This window comes from Podarcis filfolensis, assembly GCF_964270895.1.
Source record: "Podarcis filfolensis genome assembly, chromosome: 1".
In the NCBI taxonomy this organism is placed as follows: domain Eukaryota; kingdom Metazoa; phylum Chordata; class Lepidosauria; order Squamata; family Lacertidae; genus Podarcis; species Podarcis filfolensis.
Window position 1 is genome coordinate 48,516,107 of NC_139604.1, and position 21,965 is coordinate 48,538,071.

At 42.3% G+C, this 21,965-nt stretch overlaps 1 protein-coding gene across 2 annotated transcripts in view; it reads left to right on the top strand.

Annotated features, from left to right (window-relative positions):
* Positions 1-13,417, top strand: part of CNTNAP5 (contactin associated protein family member 5) — a 311,049-nt gene extending 297,632 nt beyond the window's left edge. For both annotated transcript variants that reach the window (XM_083584551.1, XM_083584552.1), the window contains one exon: positions 1,124-13,417. In XM_083584551.1, the coding sequence (XP_083440677.1) occupies positions 1,124-1,320 (197 nt within the window). In that variant the 3' untranslated portion in view covers positions 1,321-13,417. The remainder of the gene's footprint in view (positions 1-1,123) is intronic.
* The last annotated feature ends 8,548 nt before the right edge of the window (positions 13,418-21,965 follow it).

The following is a 21,965-nucleotide window of genomic DNA, read 5'->3' on the forward strand; positions in this document are numbered from 1 at the left end:
AATGTTGCTATGTTGTGAACCGCCCTGATTAGCTAAACCAACCAAAACCCAAACCATTGCAGTGCTTGACAGCCCAAACCACGTGGCAGCTACCACTTGCTACTCTAGGAACACAAAAGCATGAAAATGTAAACAAGTAAAGGACTCCTGTAAGGTTAAGTCCAGTCAAAGGTGACTATGGGGTGCGGCGTTTGTCCACAGACAGCTCTCTGGGTCATGTGGCCAGCATGACTAAACCTCTTCTGTTGCAACGGAACACTGTGACGGAAGCCAGAGCGCAAGGAAACACCGTTTACCTTCCTGCCACAGCAGTACCTATCTATCTACTTGCACAGGTGTGCTTTTGAACTGCTAGGTTGGCAGAAGCTGGGACAGAGCAATGGGAGCTCACCCCACCACATGGATTTGAACCGCAGACCTTCCGACTAGCAAGCCCAAGAGGCTCAGTGATTTAGACCACAGCGCCACCTGCGTCCCTAAAACAAAAGCATTAATGATTTGTGTTCAAGTCTCATAATGGACACAGGACAGTTTACCCCCAACAGAAGGAAAAGGGCTATAGAGATTCAATAATTTATCTGGTGAAACAGCAGTGAAATCTTCCCTAATGATGTGTGTTGTGCATCAGCACTATTTGCTGATATGGCCATAATACCAGGTGCAGTGCAATGAGATCAGGCACCATGAATTTCAAGTGCTGCAGAACTGTGCAGTTATAAGCAAAATCTGGAGTTTGAAAACCTCCATGAGCTGTGCTGTGTGCTGTGACTTGCTCCTGACTGATCTCTGTGTTGTTGAACAACTACAGCACTCTGCTTTTCCTCAGTGGAGGCTGGTTCCTTTGATTTCAGTCTGTCACCACCCATCCCTCACCTGCCTGCCTTCTTACCAGTCAAAGGGTGGCCCTGACAGTCAGCTTCCTTCTATTCTATCTCAGTTTTGCTCTTGTCCTTGTGCAGCTCAATAGAGAAGAGGATGAACCTGGAATTAGTTGGCTCTGCCTGTCATTAGCTCTCGTTCCAATTACTGTTGGCCTGCTTATTTTCTGCAGTGCCAGCCCCAAGAAGCACTAGCTGCTGCTGCTTCTCCCTTTATGATTGTGCTTCTTTCCCCTCTTCCTCAGGTGTTATAGCAGTTGTGATCTTCATCATCTTCTGCATTGTGGCTATTATGAGCAGATTCCTTTACCAGCACAAACAGACACATCGGAGCAGCCAGACAAAGGAAAAGGAATATCCAGAGCACCTTGACAGTTCTTTTAAGACTGATGTTGACTTGCAGAACACAGTGAGCGAGTGCAAACGAGAATATTTCATCTGACAGACTCTCCAGCTCCATGTTACACTTTGGCATTTCTTTGATTATGATGGTTATTATTATTATTATTTTCTCACCCATCCATTTCTTTTGAATTTCCCCACCCTTTTGGAAAGAACCCACTTTGCACAGAGGAGATTGGCAGCAATGGCAGTGCCTCACTCTCTTTGTGAAACCCACCACAGTTAACGCCTAACAGTTCAAGCAACTATACATTCTACCTAAGTTCCACATAACATGCATGGTTGACTGTTTGTTTCCTGGATTTCTGAAATGTTGTTTTCTGGACCCATTTAACTTGCCATTTCATGTCGGACCTGAGCGATATATACTAGAGGTAAAGTGTACAAGCTAACTATGTAGCATCACAGCTATTGCAACAATCTAGTGGGAAAGACTAAGACCAAATTATCTCATATCTTTAATTGTGTGTTTAAAAGGGGACAAATCCTCCTGTCTTTTGCAAATTGGCATAATAATTCTGTTTCATGTTGGTGGTGCTGTGTTGATTTTGCAAGCTGAGGATCTGGAATGATTTTGCCCCTTCTCCATATCTTTTAACCCTACCTTTGCGTCCCTGTTATTTTATTGTAACTTTTTGACTTCAATATTCTCATTTTTAAGGTACCAACCTTGATTAAACAACAGCAATGAACAATTACAAAAATAATTCCTGGGCCAAGTATTATGCCCAGTGAATTTTGTCACTGTCAGGGGGAAGAGTGAAAATGGCCTCTGCAGATTTTTTGCAATCTTTGGGCAGTAGAAAAAAACTAATATTTGTAGTTGTGGAGTGTCTTACCATGATAGTGACTAGATGCCAGAGGGTTCCAGACTTTCTTCCAGAAATAATCTATGAAACTGCCTAGAGGCAGTTGGCCATTTTCTCTCCCTCCCCCTAAAAATTTTTTTCCCCTCCCTCATAGTACTAGGATCTGGGGTCAACCAATGAAACTGAATGGTGGGAGATTCAGGACATACAATAAGTAGTACTATTTTATCTGTACATAGTTAAACTATGGAAGTGACAAACGTAAGTTGTAGTGAAGGCTGCCCACTTGACTGGCTTTAAAAGTGGGTTAGACATATTCATAGAGGATCATGCTAACAATGGGGCATCATGCTCTGAATACCAGTTGTTGGGGATGGCAAGCTAGAGAAGACTATTGCGTTCGTAACTTGCTCATGGGCTTCCCATGGGCATCTGGTTGGCCACTATGGGAGACAAGATGCTGAATTATATAGTCCTTTGTTCTGATCCATCAGGGCTCTTCATATGCACTTTATGACATAGTTATACCTAACGTACTTTTTTGTTTGCAATAAGGAATGGTGCCAGGCTGCTGCGTATTGCAGATACCTTACCACTTGAAGTAGTGGCAAAACTTTCATAAAAGATGGAAACCCTCTAAATCCTTGTTTTTATCACAGCAGCCCCCCTCACCCCCTGAAAAACATTACAATTACGTTTTATTTTTTGGGCACAACTTACTCCAAAGCTTATACTTCAACTGCAACTTCCATCACATAGGGTTGGCTAAAATCTGTACCTTCTATGGGAATATAACACTAAGTGAAGCATGAAAACGAGCAGTTTTTAGGTTTCAATGGTTTAGGTGCCTGCTACATGTTAGGGCGCCCCATAAACCCTGACTGGAGCAAAAATCTTAGCGATGCTGTTTAGAATTGATACTTAGTCATAATCTAGTGGCAAAGCATTAAAAGTAGTGGGATCAACCATTACTTTGTATCTATTCACTTAAAGCCAATTCTGTATGAAATTAAGCAAAAGACTGGGCTTGAAACAGAAAAGTAGATGATGCAGGAAACTGGTGCTGCATTTTTTCCTTCCAATTAATCTAGAATTTCAGCTTGGCACATTAAGACTGTTCCTTTCCATCACAGGAAAAACTGTAGGGCTGTGTCCTTTTGCTCCCAATTCACTCTTACATCCACTGACATCTCAAAAATGACAACCAAGAAACAGCAATAGGATAAAAACAATCACTAATGTGATTTCCAATAGAGAGCAGGCAGGCATTTTGTACTCCACCTGAAGGTTTTGGGAAAGTGTGGGTTTTATCTGGGGTAAGTGATATATATTATAGCCCAGGAGGATCTGCAGTATCCTGTGATATAGTAAATCTCTGAAGGTGGGTTTGCTCATTGGGTCTGCTCTAACGAGAACCAAGCTACACAGTCCAAGTTTGACCAAATTACTCTACACAGGATGGGCAAGACTCTAATGTGATGTTTTAATTTGATTGATAATTTCTCTCCCTTCCTGCTGTCATCTTCAGCAGCACTGTACGCCTCCCTGAACAACAGAACTGAATTTGAGCTCTTTATTCTATTAATGCCTCCTTATAGCGATGATTGTGGTGTTGTTATTGCATGCATTTCCCTTTCTGTTCTGCTGTCATTCTTTAGGTAATCAGATCTTTCAAATCAGGCAGGTTCCCTCACATTACGTGCTTCAGTTCCCCATTATTCCTCCTATGGTTTAAGCAGCAAAGATTGTTCTTCCCAAAAGTGAAACATAGAACCCACTGACTTAGGACTCTTATCACAGCCTAGTTCAATGGTCATATGAACTTTCCAATAATTTGTTGCAGATGGCAGTGATCAAATAGGGCTTCTAAGTATGCCTTACTTATACTGAGAGGTGGAATTCACAGTAGATGCACTGAACTCATAGATACATGCTAGGAGGAGAACTGAAAGGCATTTTGGGCCCGATGCTCAGAGTTCTGAAAAATCACCCTTTTGTCCTTGACCATAATTAGAAAGGAAGTTCTCCAGCCTTAATCCTGCTGAATGATCTGTGCACCAACCACTCAACTTTACAAAGCACATTCACTTGAACCTAATGATTAGCTCCTTACAAGCAACAACCTTTATCCTTTTTGTTTCTCTGATCTTTGATTATTAGAAGTTTCTTTAGCATGACAGGAGTGGTTCTGATGACACTCAACAGAGGCACTTATGCCTTTTTAAAGTGTCCCTCTTGCCCAAGAGATTTTCCACCAACAGTTTCCTCCCCCTCCCAAATAAAACTTCTCTGTATTGCATTCTGAGTAATTTTTTGAAGGGAAGGAGAGGGAGAGCAACCCAAACAAATCCAGGAATTAATGAGTCCTTTTCTCTGTCTAAGGACTCCACATTTTTCCTCATTATTTTGACTGTTCTTTGGCCGAGTCATCTTATTTTATATGATTTTGCTAACAGGGAGCCATTCATTCGTAACCTGTTTAATTGCATTCTGAAAAGGGGAAAGGCAAGGCAGTGGAATTCACATTTTTATTTCAATAACTTTGCTCCCTATAAATTATTGTGCCATATTTTCCCGTTACTCAACACAGCTGTTATAAATCACCACTTTGCTCTACTACATATTCTTTTCTTCATCTCGATATAAAAGTCAGCCTAAAGTGTAGCAAATTTAGCCCCAAGCAGATACACTAATGGGATGAAAAGAGAGGGTTTGGGGAATAAAGCAGAGCTGAATCATTATGCAGGGTATGGGCTGCTTTTCGCTATATAGGAAATCATTCTTGCCAAAAATATTAAGCTTTATCAGTTAAAAACAAAAACTTGAGGAAAAGAAAGAAATTGGGGTGAAGTGTTATTAGAAAGCATGTAAAGTTTTTTCATATAAAAAAAGACAAGGGGACAATTTTTGCTGGAACTGCAGCACACGAGGAGGGGAGCTCTAACCCCTTCAATCCCCAACCATGATAGCAGTGAAAACTGTCCCCACTCTCCTGTTAGCCTTAGGAAAACAAGACCCACTGGTGCCCTAGTGCCCTAGTTATGAACAGCTATCATGGTTAGAGCACACATTCCCACACAATAGCAAAAGATGCACCCCTCTGGTGTCAATAGGACAGCTGACATCCACACCAGATATGTGAATGGAAGGCTGCTTCAAGTATGCAGATCTCCATTGCTGGATTGAGACATGAGTACATGAATACTACTTTTTCTGTCCATTTCAGTCACAGAGTTTGTGGTTTCTAATTGACAAATTTGGAAGCTTTTTTGTTTGCTTGCTTTGTGAATGGGTGAAAACATGTTGCCATCCCATTCTGTGTATACTTGATTTGGGGAGCAATTCAATCTTCCCTCCAAATCTGACTGGATTCTTGAAGCTCCAGGGCTGCTACTACATCCACAGTTTTGCCACACACAGCTGTCAGGGTGCAAGTGGGGTGGGGGCAGCCTGAGGACAGCAGCTGGACCACCTTGAGATCCAATGGATCCTGGGCCTGCACAGCCCTGCCCCTTTTCCAGCCCCTGAAAACACTATTTCAGGGCTTTCCACAGGCTTTTACCAGCAGGGATTCCACCAGTGGTGCTTCCATCCCCCTGGACATTCAGTGAAAAGAAGGGGATGCTCAGTACCATCAAAGAGACACTAGTGTCACTCCTCAGGCAGCAGCTGATAGGTCAACAGGGCTGATGGAGGGACACTTCCACCCAATTAAGCCATCCACCCCCAGTCAGGTGCAAAACAGGGTTGGCTTGCTCTGTCTGAAGATTAAAGAGCCCTTGAAATTACCAAGAGTTCCAGAACAAATGAACAACTTGGGCCCAAATCATACACTTACTAGGAAGTAAGCCCTATTGAACACAGTGCCTTCCTTCCAAATAAGCATTCAAGCAGTCTGTTAAATCAGCTTTTAGGGTCCTTAACTGCCTATTTGACTGCATTTCCTTTACAAACAGAGCTGAATCCTGGCTTTTAAGGGAACAAGATTATATGCACATATATTTAAATTTGACTGGGTTTCCCCCTCATACCTGCTTATCTTAATTTGCTCACTGTAAAATTGTGGTTTTTGTGTTGTTAATTGCAGGTGTTCTTGTATAGGAAAGCAACTTACAGCCCAATACACAACTCAGTTAAGCAGAAGCACTTGGATTCAAGTTTAATTAGCCCTATTGAAATCAATAGAATTAAATCAGTATAAATCTTAGTAACCCTAGTTTCACTTAGCTGAGCTATAGATCAGTTGCCCATTTCACTGAAGGGTGGTATACCACCTGTTTGTTCATTGGTATCACTAGACAGACAAATGATCCTAATGTTACTAGAGACAGCTTGAAATCTGCTTCCACCTTATGCCTGTAGGCTTGCTAGTTCATATGTTTGACACGAAAGAGACTTGGGCCCTCATTCATATGTGAAGCAAATCAACATTTACATCAGGAATGGGGATATTAAACAATTTTAGTTTAGTTGAACAATTTTAGCACGTTTAACTGTATGGCAGGAATGAAGAACCTGTGACTCTCCAGATGATCTTCTCATCTTCCCTCACTAGTCACATCTCTGCTGTTAAAAGATACCTGGGTCACAACCCCTTTACGTATTTAAGTTCAAATGCTTTTTTGAATCAAGCTGTCCACCCAGAGCAGGCAAACCTCTCCAGGAGAATCCTTTGGTTCACAAGAGAGCTCTTGAAGCTTGCAAACTGATGCCTTAAAATGTTAAGTGCTGTTCCTTCAGGCCCATGGTGTAGATGAATAGTCACACACTGGCGGTCCTCTTGCTTTGTTGCCTGCAAAAATGGGTGTGTGTAGGAACTGAGCACATCAAGCATCTATCACACCACAACACAGGAATTGTGAACTGCATTACGTCCTTGTGCACCAAAGGTTCTGCCCTGTAGTGGACAGCAGGGTGGAACAGTGATGCTCACCTGACCTCCAGTTGCCTGCATCACTGCAACATACCAAGGAGGAGAATATAAGGAGCAGTGAACTTTGCTCCAACTTGGCCCTCTCCCTCCCCGTTGTGGTATGCAAGAGCTACTAGTAGGAAGGTCAGGTGAGCGCTGCCACCCCACCCCAAACCCTCATCCATTACTAGTTGGATGCCTTGTAGAAACTCCATTCAGTTCTCATGAATCTCCTTGGTGCATACCAGTCTTCATGCCATTTTGGGGTGCTGTCCTTAACTAAAATGATTTAAAGAATCTCTGAAGTTGTTCAAAGGAACGTAGGCTGATCCAGAAAGCCAGTTAGTATATAACTTTTTTTGAGCTTGCTCGAGGCGAAAAGAGTTCTCAACGTCACCATCATAAACTCACCCTTTAGTTTTGTGAATTTAACTCATATTTTGGAAACCGTACAATGACATTCCCTGTCACAATGTGGGTGCATAGCCAAGCTCTAGATACTTGTTCTAATTTATTGTTTTTATGCTTTTATGCTTTTATAGTTAGCTTTCCAGGGTAAACCTTCATAAGGCAGCTAACAACAACATCTCAAGTGATACAATATGTCAGATTTTAAAAAGTAATTAAAACAGCCTCCCTAGAGAATCTATAACAATTTTTAAAAAGTTAAAAAGCAGTTAAAAAGTCAAGCCAGCATGAAAACACCATAGTTCAATGAAAAGCCAAGCTAAGCGTAAGCTTCAAGGTCTGCATAACAATTGCTAATGCAAGAGCCATAGACAGTTCTCAGGAGAGGAATCTGAAAGATGTGAGGCTACAATTGAAAATGCCCCTTCCAACATCATAGCTCCTAACAGCCAACCAGAGAAAAGGGCCTCTGCAACTGATCTCAGAGTTCAGGCACATTCACATGGGTATAAGTCACAATACAAATTGATGACCCCGCTGCAATTTAGACTAAAAAATTAAGTGGCCAGCAACTTATTCTGCAACAATGTAAACCATACAGTAAGACTGAATTTCCTTCCCACTTCCCCCAAAATATTGTCCCCACTCAAAAATCAGGTCTGTTTTCCGCTGTTTTCATTGATGGGGGGGGGGACTTCTCTGAAGTTTTTGTAAAGGGACTGCCACTGACCTCACTGAGTCTTGCCAAGAACTGAGGCCAGTGAGAAGCCTCAGAGAGATAGCCTAACATCACTCCCCACCAGCCACACTTCCCAGCATGCCTTGGAAGCAACATGGCAGAATCTGATGCGGTGTCACTCTCAAAGCATTCCAATATGTAAATATAGCAGGAAGTTTAAGTTTAAAAAGCAAACTTTATGCTCACTTCATAAAGTTAAGGTAAGGCGCAATTTTCTTTCAAAATATTCGGATAATTTTTTCTCAACACACAAAATTTTTGGGCTGGCATATTTCTCACCCACACAGCAAATGGTCAAAAAAATGAAATTTGAGTATAGCTCTGGTAAAATTGGCCCTTATATATATGTTCACTGAACCACATTTATTCAGTTTAACAAGAGCCTGGTTCATAAATGAATATTGATGCTGAAGACATCAAGTGACGGGTTGCAGATGGGGGTTGTGATTTATAACCAATGGCAGAAGTTAAATCACTTGATGTCACCTCCAATGCAGTCCTTTTCAACAGAACCAATTTGCAGACCTTGCTGTCAGTTAACAAGTAATAAGAAATCTATGAAAGTACTTGGACGTGTACATCTTCTTCATGCTGCAGGTCATGCAGGAAGCATTAGGAAAAGGGATCAAAAATAGGACTTCCAAAACCATGATGCCATTATAAAAATGTATTGCGATACTTAGAAAGCTATGCATAATTCTGGCCGTCATACCTCAAAATGGACCAGGAACAGGTACAGCAGCAGAGCAAGACCCCCTGGAGAAAAGGTCTTAGCCTGGAAAAAAAGAGCCAATTTGGGGGAATATGATAGAGATGCATAAAATTATGCATAGTGTGGAGAAAGAGGCTAGAGAGAGTTTTTCTTCCCATCTCATAATAATAATACAACTTAGTGTTATCCCATGAAGCTGAATGTTGGAAGATTAAAAAAAAATGAAAGAGAGATACTTATTTACACAGTGCATAGTTAAACTATGGAATTTGCTGTCACGGGTTGTAACCATTGCCTACCAACATAGATGCTTTAAAGAGCAGTTAGACAAATTCAGAGAGGATAAGGCTATGCAGCGTTTGTCATCATGGTGCCTGTAAGTTGGCAGGATCTAACTACTGGTCACCAGGGAACAACAGTGGGGAAATGCTATTGTTTGTGAGCATCTAGTTGACCACTGTGAAAAACAAGGATGCTGGATGCAATGCTAGTTCAGATGTGGTCTTGGGTCTAATACAGCAGGACTTTTCTTAGGTTCCCTGTAAAGTATCTGCTTCCTTTGAGACTTTAGGTTGCTTGATCCAGTTCCCATTAATGTACTTATACAAAATTTTATGGAAATTTATTGTCAGCTGGGTCACTTCTATTGTTCTTGCTTTCTTTTAAAATTCCCATTAGTTTTGCAGCTATAAGGTTTATTTTCAAAGCTTGCCATCTCAGTAAAATGGCACAGTTTGCTATTCACCTCAAACAGCAGGGACAGAAGGGTTAAATTATTTCCTTTCCTCTTGATCACTGTGAAGAAGGGATAGCAAGACAAGATTATTTTAGCATTTGGCTAACTAGATTCTTTGTGAATTCTGCCCCAAAGCAGTGAGAATTAAACAAAAAGGAGCACACTGCCTGAAAAACAGCTGTAATTTGTAAATTACATTGACTCTAAAGAGTGATCATTTTACAGGGCTTCTCTCTTGAAGTTCCCTGCAGACTAATCTTCTTTATTCAGGTCCTCTTCTATAATGGAGAGTTTCCCCAGACCCCAAACAATTATTTATTATAGCAAACACACTGTCAAAATCCAAAACCAAACAGTTTAAGTTAACTTTTGTCATAAAAGAAAAACAACCCAATATTGCATAGCAGAGTATTTTCCCAGTGAACTACGGTTAAGGATGCAGATACACTATTAATTTGACTAGCAAGGTCCTTGCCCAAAGGCACAGAAGGGTCTTCAGCAAGGGAAAGTGGGCTGAGCCACTTGCAACTGTCAAGTGGGATCCAGAAACCATGCCAGAGGTCAGCGTTTAGAGGGGATGTCATGGGGGTTGGCAGAGTCAGGAAAGGAAGCCTTTATATCCCTTCCTGCTAAGGAGAACCAATAACCAGTCTTGATGGGTGAAGCCACTCTCAGCTGGACCCTTTTGTGCAAAGGGAGCTGTGTAAGCCCATATCCCTGGTGACTCGCCACACAAGGCAGCTGCCCACAGAGACACAGATTCCCAGTTATCATCCTAGCAGCTCTCTGCAGGTCAGGAAATAAAACTACAAGCTGATCCAGCATTTTAGATATAAAGCTCCTATCAATAATGGTTGGGCTTTGCTGAGGAATTACTGAGTGAGGGGGGGAGGTCTTTATAAATCCAACATGGAAATAACCTAGCTCTTTGTGCCACATACAATGGTACCTCGGTTTAAGAACAGCCCTGTTTACGAACCGGAAGTAGTGTCCTGGTTTGAGAACTTTACCTCAGTCTAAGAATGGAATCCGAACGGTGGAAGGGCAACGGTGGCAGGAGGCCTCATTAGGGAAAGCGCACCTTGATTTAAGAATGGGTTCAGTTTAAGAATGGACTTCCAGAATGGATTAAGTTTGTAAACCGAGGTACCACTGTATTATACAGAGGCTGTGAGTTCCATTTCAAAATATTTGACATAGTCACGGTGCTGGTCATGTGGGTGTGCGGATCCCTTAACCTTGAATAAGTTAAGAGGTTGCATGTAAATTCAGAATTCTCACACGTTGCCTCTGATCTTCTTGGGTACTCAGTGCGAAGTAAGAATGGTGGTACTGTTGTGGCAAAGTGTTTGTTACTGTCTTGGGGCTGATGTTGTAACTCTCTATAGCTGGGGGGTGTATGAGACAGAGCTAGAGATCCATGAATCCAAACACATCTGTGTGTTTTTTATTGACAGTAATGTTTGGATACATCTCTTCATGCTACAGTTTAAAGGTATTTTTCCTAAAATCTCACAGGCATCAAACCAGAGAAAGCAGCTTGAGGATTTGAAACTAATACAGATTTCCATGACTCATTCCTAAAAGGACATTGATATAGGTTATCCTTATAAGCACTTGAGAGTCCTAGGGCCATTTTTATAATAAGATAATAAGAACATAAAAGTCCACCTAGTCTAGCATTTTGCATCTAAGAGTGGCCACTCTGATGTATCTTAGAAACTTACAAGCAGAGAATGATGTTTGATCTCAATATCTGGTAGCCAGAGATATGCTGACATGGATAGTTTCCTAGTGCTAACATAGATTGCATCCATGAGTTTTAGCAATTCCACAGGATATGTAACAAAATCCCCAAAAGTTCTGCTCACTTCAGTGGTACTTAGTTCCCAGTAAACATGTGCAAGACTTGCAGCCCAGGTCATTTCTTTTTTATTTATATCCCATGTTACACCGAAAGGAATCTACAGCAAACTAACCAATCAAGGAATCCAGCCATTACCAGAGACACATGGGATCCAGCTAGAGGGGAAACTACAGTCATGCTATTCCATTGCTCCATTTGAATCAGAATGCAAAAATTACTGAAAGCAAAATATTTCAGGTGTCACATTATGTGGGAAGTACAGTGGTGTATGTTCAGACTTTCCCAGGTAAGGACCCCCGAGACTGGCTGCTTAAATGGCGTAGGCAAGGACCTAAGGGAAGCCCTCCTGCTCTGCCAGCCCACATCCAAACCTGCACTCCCATTTGTCAATCCTGGGTGCAGGGTTGGTGCAGGGTTGGCTCCTGATAGTTGATGTGGGCTTATGCCCCCACCGCCCATCCAGACTGGGCATCGATCCTGAGCCACCTTCGTTGGGGACTTTGGAGGTGCTTCCGCTGTCTTGCAACACCTCCTCACCAAGAAGGTGAGCAGACTTGTCAGACTCATCAGCTCATGAAACTTTATGCCATCAGCAGTGCTGTTGAGATAAACGGAGCTCTCAAACCAGTTGTGCGACTGGAGAGCTAGGGAAGATTTTGTAATCTTGTAGTCACATCTATGAATGAATTTGCGTGTGTATTTTCTCAGTCCCAACTGAGAACCCAACCTGAACTGTAGTCTACTGTTGCTGGACTACAGCTCCCATCATTTCTTACTACTGGCCATGCTGGCTGTGGCAGATGGGAGTTAGAGTCTAAAGACATATGGAAGGAGCACAGTTTCCCCCATTCCTGTTATAGGTTTGCATTAATAAGAACAGAAATGAATCCATATATTGCAGAATCTGCTACCACAGAAACAAAGCAATTGGATGCTGAAAATCAACTGCTTGTCTCAGTTTAGGTGTTGTTTTTTAAAATCTGTATCTGGCTCTCACATGCCTGAACTGCTACTAGTAAGGAAGGATACCCAGTTTTCTTTTCTGGCTCAATTTTTTTCTAGCATAGCTAAAAAAATTACAAGCTTAGTCAAGTGCTTATCCTAGACCTTAAACCTATTGAATTGTTGACACATCTATCTAACACAGATTGGTGGTTGCAAATCTTCCATATCATTACATTTTGCTATTATCTGCTGCACTGGGGCCACCAGGAGTGTCTTCTTTGTCTAGATTGCTTTTTTTTTTTTTGGTAAAACTGATGTTGAATTCTGAATCTATTGCCAAATTCTGAAATTTTGTTTTTGGTTTTCCAAGTATCTGATTTCAACGAAGGAACAGCAAACGTCATCTGAGACAACAGCAAAAGAAGAGCCACTTTGGGCATTAGGTGAAGCTAACAAAGCAGGGAACACAAACACCTAATGCTTCCTGTCCTGTGCTTCCCTTCATGTATTTTCCAACACATAACTTCATATTCCAGATTGCAAGATGTGCAAATTCCCAAGAAAATGACAGTTTGCCTATCTTGTGGCAGGATGAGATATGAAGGTTGAAGCTTGCATGGTACAGAAGTGCCCAGAGAACAGGAAGCTTCAGGATGCTGTGCTTCCCATTTCCTCTGAATTGCCGACTGTCCAAAGCCACACTAAAAAGCACATTAAAAATACACAGCACATGCAAAATAGTCTTTCAGTTACACTAAAATATATGAAACCAAAATGCAACTAACTCTTTTCCCACTGTCTGCTTTTCAAGGTAGAAATCCCCTAGGATGTTGCCTCAGTCCAAGTCAGTTTTGTAGACCATGTACCATGTCTTAATACACTGTATGGGGATTAAAAAAATAGCCTTAGCTTTTTTGTTTTCTATGGTTCTTGTTGTATAGAAGAAAGACTTAAACTGTAAATAATGTATATTTAATAAAGAGAGCCTTTTGTATGATTTTGTGTGGAAGACCAGCGCCTCATGCCATGATTCTTTTTCATATATAAAGCAGGGGGGAGGGGGGCTAATCTTGAAAAGTGGTTTCATTCTGTTCTTGCAGGCAATTAATTATTGCAGCAGGAGCAATGTTGTGGACAGTAATAAAATGTGATGCTCCCACAACTCAGATTTATTGATTTCAAACACTGCTAAAAGTGCTGTCACAGGACATTTGATCACTGCACAGCATTCCTGACTCCAGTAACTAATCATGGTTTGCAGCACCTGCCTCTGAAGTGCATGAGGGCAAATGTGTCGACTTGATAAAAGTCAAGTCGGAAGATCTGTTTGGGGCCTGATTGCAAGGCACCTCCTGGAGCACAAAGCAAGAGCTGCTCTCCAGACTTGGTGTCTCTCTGTGTGACACTTCCACTTGCTTTCACTTGCCACACTCTTGTGTGAAGAATGTTCAGTATCACACACAGAAAGCTGCCATTGATCCATTGATCCATCAAGCTATGTACAGGCTAGGCTGAGTGGCAGTGGTTCTCCCAGATTTCAGATAGGGTTCTCTCCCAGCCCTACGAAGAGATGCCAGAGATTGAACCTCCGACTTTCTGCATTGTTGAGCTACAACTCTTCACTATTCTATGATTTCTATCTCATAGGCACATATTTTCATTATACAGTGGTACCTTGGTAGTCGAACGGCTTGGCTCCCAAACAAATTGACTCCCGAACACCACAAACCCAGAAGTAAGTGTTCTGGTTTGCAAACGTTTTTTCAGAAGCCAAACATCCCATGTAGCTTCTGCAGCCTCCAAATGAGTGCAGGAATCTCCTGCAGCCAATTGGAGGCCTCACTTTGGTTTTTGAATGGACTCCCGGAATGGATTAAATTTGAGAACCAAGGCACCACTGTACTACAAATTAATAAACTATCATCAGGGAATGGGCAGTGGCTTAGGGCCACAACCCTTCTAAGGACAATTACCAAGGGTTAAGCAAGACGTGGCATTCATTTTTGTACCCAAGTGCCAGCTACCAGGAAGAAATCTGCACAGCAAGGTAAGCAAAGGCACTTGAGATTCAGTATGTTCTCCAGAAGCAAGTTGCACTGCAGCACAGGATTTGGTGTCTCAGTTTCAAATGGTAGAATCAGCCCTAGTTCTTGAAAATTTATAAAGGGTCATTCCCCCACCCTCAGCCTTCCACCATTGGCCAAAACACATAGAGGGGTTCACATCAGAACCTAAAATATGCTGCGATATTAGAAAAGGACCAGGAAAAAATTTAAGGCAACAAGAACTGCAAAGCTGCTCAGACCTCTCTTCTCATTTGAAGCTCTGGCTACTCGCTCCTGATTACACCTGACTCACTTAGCTTTGATTGGTCACTGCTGTTTCCTTCATGGGCTGTGTTTGACACCTTAGCATCTTCTCCCCTCTAATTGTGACTTCTTCAGCAGACCATTATATATGTTCCTGCCTTTCATCTCCCTCACTGTTCGTGTAGCTTTTCTGACTAATTCCAGGTATCCTCTCTTGATTATCCATTCTAGGGTGTTGTTTCTGTCCTGCTTCTTCCCAGACATGCTACTCTCCTCTTCCCACATTACTGGTTTTCTGGGGATTTTTTTTAACCTGGAAAAGTTGGGTATACTAAGTATTATGGAGCGGGGGCTCAATGAGAAATGCATAGGCAGTGTGATGCCAAATGTCTCTGACTCTGAATCCCAGATGTGGGGAAACTGGTCAAGAGAGGGGTTCAAAAGAAAAGTAGGGAGAGGAGGAGAATCAAGTAGCACTCAGTCCAACCAATATCCTTGTCAAACCTTTCCCCTGGGATGAGGCATTACCTGTGCACTTCATAGTCACTGGATGGCACTAGAGTAGGTAAGGCCTTTCTAGGAATGGCTATTCAATTTTGATATTAGTGTCTGAGGTTTAGAAGCATTCCCAGGACGACACCGAACAAACAGGACACTGGACACACTAGGCTTTGTTTTATGGACAAAATAAAGAAATTCTGCCATGAGGACCAATGCAACACATTCTGCAGCGTGTATGAACCACACCAAATTCTTCTTTAGCATGGAAACTTGAATGAATTTCTATACAACCTGCCACAGTTTACAAGCACTTCAATCTTGCCCAATTACAGTATCACAACACTTTGATTCACCTTCACACTAGCTTCCAGGAAGAGGAATTAAATGCAGGATGTTTATTATCCGGGCTCAGGGAGACTGCAAGTGTCATCTTTTAACTGCCAGGCAATATTAAACCTTCACTAATAACACTGAGCAGTAATAAAGCTTCAGTCAATCAGATGCAAGATTCATTTTGTTGAACCCACAAGCCTTGACTTTTAAGAACAACCTTATTTCTCCATTGATCAAAACCATGTCCTTCTCTTCTAACAAGACTATGACTCCTGACTTAAATTTGCTACCCATTGTTTATTATTATGGAGATGTGATAGTATCTGTATTTATAAGGCACTGGTTAGCATCAGTAAATTTATCTGGAGAAGAAAACCTGTCATCTCTACCTCCTTTATGGCATTTCCCAATTATCTACCATTCATTGTGCTGTCTTTATGGTTCCATGTCAGAGTAATTTTAATAATAACAACACTTATTGTACCTAAGTTCATTGGACAGATTTGAGTACAAACAAACATTATAGCTAATTCCCCTCAATAAGCAATCACAATAAACCAGCCTATAGCAGTCAGGAGGCTGGAATTGCCGTTTAGAGCAATCAGGCCCAAATCCCTCCACTGCAGCACTATAATATAAAATAGAACTATATGTTCACAGTATTCTGAATCCAGACTATGCTTTCAATATACAAAACTGTGAGATACAGGACAGACATAGGCAGAATTGAGGAATGCTGAATCCTGCCTTACCCTCCACTTTTCAGAATTCTACAACTCCCCTCTCTGGCTGCTTATTCCTTAGATGTGGTTCTGAGACATTGTTCTTGGATGAGTATGGAAAAGCATCCAAATCCCAGTGGAGCAATGGCAGGACATGACAAAGCACCAGAGTCACCACCACATCCAAGTCCCTGAGAGCCAATGTGGTGTTAAGAGCGGTAGACTCATAATCTGGTGAACCAGGTTGCTTCCCTGCTCCTCCACATGCAGCTGCTGGGTGACCTTGGGCCAGTCACACTTCTCTGAAGTCTCTCAGCCTCACTCACCTCACAGAGTGTTTGTTGTGGGGGAGGAAGGGAAAGGAGATTGTTAGCCACTTTGAGACACCTTAGGGTAGTGATAAAGTGGGATATCAAATCCAAACTCCTCTTCTTCTTCATTGCTCGCACCACTGGGTGGAAGTCATGGGAGCTGGCAAAAGCTTGCTCTGGACTACACCAACCTGGAGTTGACATAGCCCCTGAGCCCAGTGCCATCAAGTGATAGAAGAGTGGTAGAAAGCTCCACCACCTTTCTCCATTCATGAGTTGAAGGAATAACCTCTGAAGTTAGAAGCCTCCCTCATGTGATTCTAATTGTGTTGGGTATTAAATAGAGCCAACACTTTTAGTAGAAACCATTTACATACTCAGCTGCTAGTGAATCAAGAAATCAAGTCAGATAATGCATATATGAATGTGGACTACCCCTTAGAAAGAAACTTCCTGTCCTCTAACATCATCTCAAATTTAATGCATTTCAGCACTGGTAATTCACATGCTCAGTAGCAAGTACGGCTGCAATGTCATTTAGTGACCAGGCACTGAATCATGCATATGCATTTCTGAATGAGCTTTGGCTCTAACCTACAAAAGGAATGTCAATATATTTTTCACAAAAACTACTCCACTACGAAACTGTTCTTACAGAATTTCCCGACCTGGTATGATATTAAACCCTAAATCTGTGTAGCTGCTGTTTAAATCAGTTGCCAACAAGGAGATATATCATGTCACAATCTATTAAGTTCTCTTCTAGCCCTTCAGTTGTATAATTCTAAAATGGATTCCTGGGGAGATAGAAAGTTGTTAAGAACCACATTTTCCTGTACCTTGCAGAAAGGGATCAGTGAGAAGAACTAAAAAGTCTCACCCACAAGCTTTCAACAGATACTGCAGTAGAAGTAGATAGATTGCAGAAAGCACCCTATTTATTGTGCTTAAGTCTTTTAAAGTTACAGCTCTCTTAGGACACAAAAATAAAACATCTCCCAGTAGTCTGCTTTGGGGCTATTGTTTTCCGATAGGAAGCTTGGAAGGAACAAACAGGATGGACTCAGCAGGCAAGCAGAGCAGGTCTGTAGCATTTTAATAGAGATACCTTGAACAGAATATGTTTAGTGACCTCTTAGAAAAACAAGGGGAAGCAGCGATGTGCAATCTATTAAAATATATTTGCGCCTGGCTCTTTAGAGTACTTGTTTGAAAATAACACCAACCAACCAATTGGTAGCCTACGTTTGTATGATAGTCAGGGTAGTGGATTGTGTTGGGAAACTGTGTACGTGCAGCTACTCACACAGAGTCAATTAAGCTTTGGCAGACAGCCAGAAGGTCATGTGAAGGAGTAAGTCTGCCTGGTGATAACAGAGGCATGGAGACAGCTCCCTTATTGGTCAAGCTCTCTCAAGGAAGTGATAATTAATGGCCTACTAACTGGAATGTGTTAGTTCAGTGTTTGGAGTTCAGGTGTTCAGTGGTTCAGTGTGTCAGTGAGTGTAGGAGTTGTGAGTCGTGTCAGAGAGAGCTAGCTAAAGATCCGTGTTCTGTTCCTGTAAATAGTCCACTGTATATAATAAGCACCTAACTACAAGTTCCCGGTTCCTGCTTCGTCTATCCTGTCTGCAGCCAAGTCACCAATTGCTTCCGTGGATTCTGCGTTTACTCTGCTAGGTCTGGCTAAGGCCCTGCAACTAGTCAGAAAGTTGCAAAACACCAATAGGTTTTGCCAAGGGGAAGCAGCCATGTTAAATCTATTAAAATATATTTGCACCTGGCTCTTCAGAGTACTTGTTTCAAAATAACACCAACCAACCAATTGGTTGCCTATGTTTGTATGATAGTCAGGGTAGTGGATTGAGCCTGCAACAGAAAGCATTTTGGTGAAAGGTGCCATTCAGAAACCCAGTAAAGTCTTCTCCATTAGGACAAATGGGGCATTGCTCCACCAACCTCAATTTGCCTTCAGTCAGTTCTCACCTGCCTGCCTGACTTCTTACTGACAGCTAGTCTAGGGTGTGGCACTAGCTCTCACCTTCCTCCTCCTAGGTCTCAGCTATGCTCTTGTAGAACTCAGTAAGGAGGGTGGGGACAAAACTAAAAAGCATTCACGTTGCCAATTCTTGGTTCTGGCTCCAACTACTGCTGGCCTCCCTCCCTTCCACTCTACCAGTCCCAATGTGCCCCAGCTACTACTGTAGAAATCTCAGCTCAAAAGTCCATGTCTCTCTTGATGAAAGTGAAAAGGCAAGAGGGGAAATGAGAAGGTGCAGCAGAGGTAAAACCCAGTTCCAGGGCTCACCTGGCTCTGTAAGCAAATGAGGCGATAGCAAGTCTTTCAGGTTTGATTGTAACAGATTCACATAGGAGATGTGAGAATGTGAAGAATTACCAAGTGGAGTCTCAATACTTCTTTGATTTCCTTTGATGGAATTCCTATGTCACCTAGCAACCAAAGTTGGTACTATTTCTTAGCATGCATTTCTAATTAAAAGCTGGAGGTTGCATTTCAACTGTATGAAGATCTTTTGTGCTTTTCAAGTTGAACCTGTGCAGACAGAAGCAAGCACCACTGGTTCAGTGGAGCACCCCAACGACTTCAACAAAAGCAGCCCTTCTTTCTTCAAAAGATAATAAACACCAACTCATAAAATACTATGAGGCACACCTGAGAGAACAAACACATTGCCTCAGTTTTAATAGGCATCCTCAGCTCCAAGGCCTGCACTAAGGCCTCAAAGAAGAGAGAGGTTAATCCTTGCATGCTGCCTCATCCAGTGAAATGGTAGAGCCATACCTGGTGAAATATACTCTGAGTCGAGAGTGGATTTCATGCACTTAATTCAGCTCATAGTGGTGAGGAGGAATGGAAGTCCCCCCAAAGTATCTGCTTTATATACATTATTTACACAATGGGCTGCACGTGATTGGCTAATTCTGGAATTCTCCTGTAGGCCAATCAGATTGTGGATTCACTTCCATCTGGAGCTGGATTGGGTGGCTCCTGCAGACCAATCATACTGCTGCATTCAGAATCCTATTGTTCTAGGACCAATCCGACTGCTGCCTTTTGGATCCTATTCAACTCAGTACATAACACCTGGCTATTCCTGTATTACAGCAGGTTGGACTAAGTAATCCTTAGGATCTCTTCCAAATCTAGATTTCTATGATTCCATTTCCCCTGCTCCAGTCACAAAGACCCTCTAAGACTGTGCCTTACTCCCAAACTTGCCTGCAACAAAGACTTGTGAGGAGCAAAGTTATGTTCATTTATCTATGCATATGGACTACTCATGGTTCTTCATCTCTCTAAATCAGGAATGTGGGACTTGTGGCCTACCTGGTGTGGCTAGACTACAATTCCTATCATCCCTGACCATTGGCCAATGATGGTTGTGGCTATTGGGCTTGGAGTCCAAAAACATGTGGAGGTCTACAGGTTCCCCATCCCTGTTGTAAATCCCAATGTCACTTGCTCTCACTTTTGCTGCTTACCAGAGTATGTTTGAGACATCCAGATACAATTTGTTTATTTCAGTTCTGCTAAAAACCAAGCTGTGTTTTGTGTCTCAAACATTTCAGATCAAATAAAGATTCTTTCTCCCTCACGAGTGTCATTTTCCACTACATGAAGAAGCCTACCTGTTCCTCCATCCATATCTCACCAAATCCCAAAAGAGTTAATTAGCTGTTTATATTTTTATCAACCAAATAATAAAAGTGATGCAGGTTGCCATGCCAATTAGGGAGTTTACTCCAGAACAAGTCTCTCTTGCCATTAACATTGTTCACCCAGGGGATCAAGATCTAAACCTCATTGCTGCTGCTATCCAATTCACTTATCAGAGATCCTTAGAATAACAAACTGCCTTGTTTCCCACAAGTTTCCTTATTTAGGGTTCAAATCTGTGATAGTTTTGATCCAAGTTACTGATTTGCTGATAGTCAGCGGGGAGAGCTAAAGACTTCTGAAACAGCTCTTCTGCCTCTGGAACTTGCTCTAGCTATCATTTGGCCACAGAGAACCTGAGAAAACTACAATATTTAGTGGGTCTTCCATGAGAACATGTGCAGCACTGTCCAGTATGATGGCACATCTTCAGATGCTTTTCCTATAAAGAACAGTGTGTAACAGGGCTGTGTTCTCATCTGACTCTCTTTAGCATATTCTTCTTTCTCTCTGGTGCTCTCATATGCCTTCAGTTCAACCAAAGACTGATGAAGACCAAAGACTGATGAGGTGTTGACTCAGGATGTTTCCAGCACTCCACACATCAGCATCTACCATTGAGGTGGTAGGCGATTTTGTCTACCTGGGTTCCACCATAACCAACAAGCTCTCCATCAATGCTGAGCTGGACAAGCATTTTGGCAAGGCAACTACGGCAATGGCTTGCCTCTCCAAATGGGTATGGGAAAATGTGATGCTAACAATCAATACCAATATGAAGGTCTACCAGGCTTGCATGCCGAACATGCTGCTTTATCAAAGTGAGTTATGGGCAATTTATACCCATGACCCCTTAACACCTTCTGCATATGCTGCGTCAGGAAGATTTGGGGGCATCACATGGCAGGACAGAGTCTCAAACAAAGGTGTCCTCTCCCAAGTCCGCACTCCTAACATGTTCACACTACCATCCCAGCAGCATCTATGCTGGCTTGCTCATGTCCACATAATGGAAGATGGCAGGATCCCCAAGGACATGCTCTATGGGGAGCTGGCTTCAGGTATCAAGTATCAGGTATCTCTGTGTTACAAAGATGTCTGCAAACCAGACATGAAGGCTGCCAACAGCAACCCCACCATGTGGGAATCCCTTGCAGGCAACCACAGTGCCTGGAGTCAGGTTGTGTATCCATAGCAGTGATCAGAGGAGGAATGATGACTGGAAGGAGTATAGGGAGAAGAAACACCATGGTGCATCTGCAGTAGCACAACTGCCTTCATCTGTCCCAGCTGCAACAAAACATGTCTCTCCTGTATCTATCGTTACAACCACAGAAGGTGCTGCAACCTTCCAACAGTTCAATTTCATCCCCAAAGGCGCACTCCTCCATTGTGTCCCAAGACAGACAGATGCCAACAACAATAGTGGACTCATAGGAAGAACTAGGTAACCTTTTAGAGAGAAGCTATTGGCAAAAAAGGACATAGCTGTGATGGGTGTTGAGTGTGTATTAGAGAAAGTATTTCTTAGATGTAGAAACTTAATGAAAGATTGTCGAGAAACCCTGTGGAAGTGGCTCACGCAGTCAGTTCCATGGTCCATAGCGCCTCCAACTCTTCAGTGTGCTTATTGTCTCAGTACTCAACAGCTTCCAGTGATACTGAGAGAAAGTCTTCTCAAGGAGGAGGAGGAGGAGGAGGT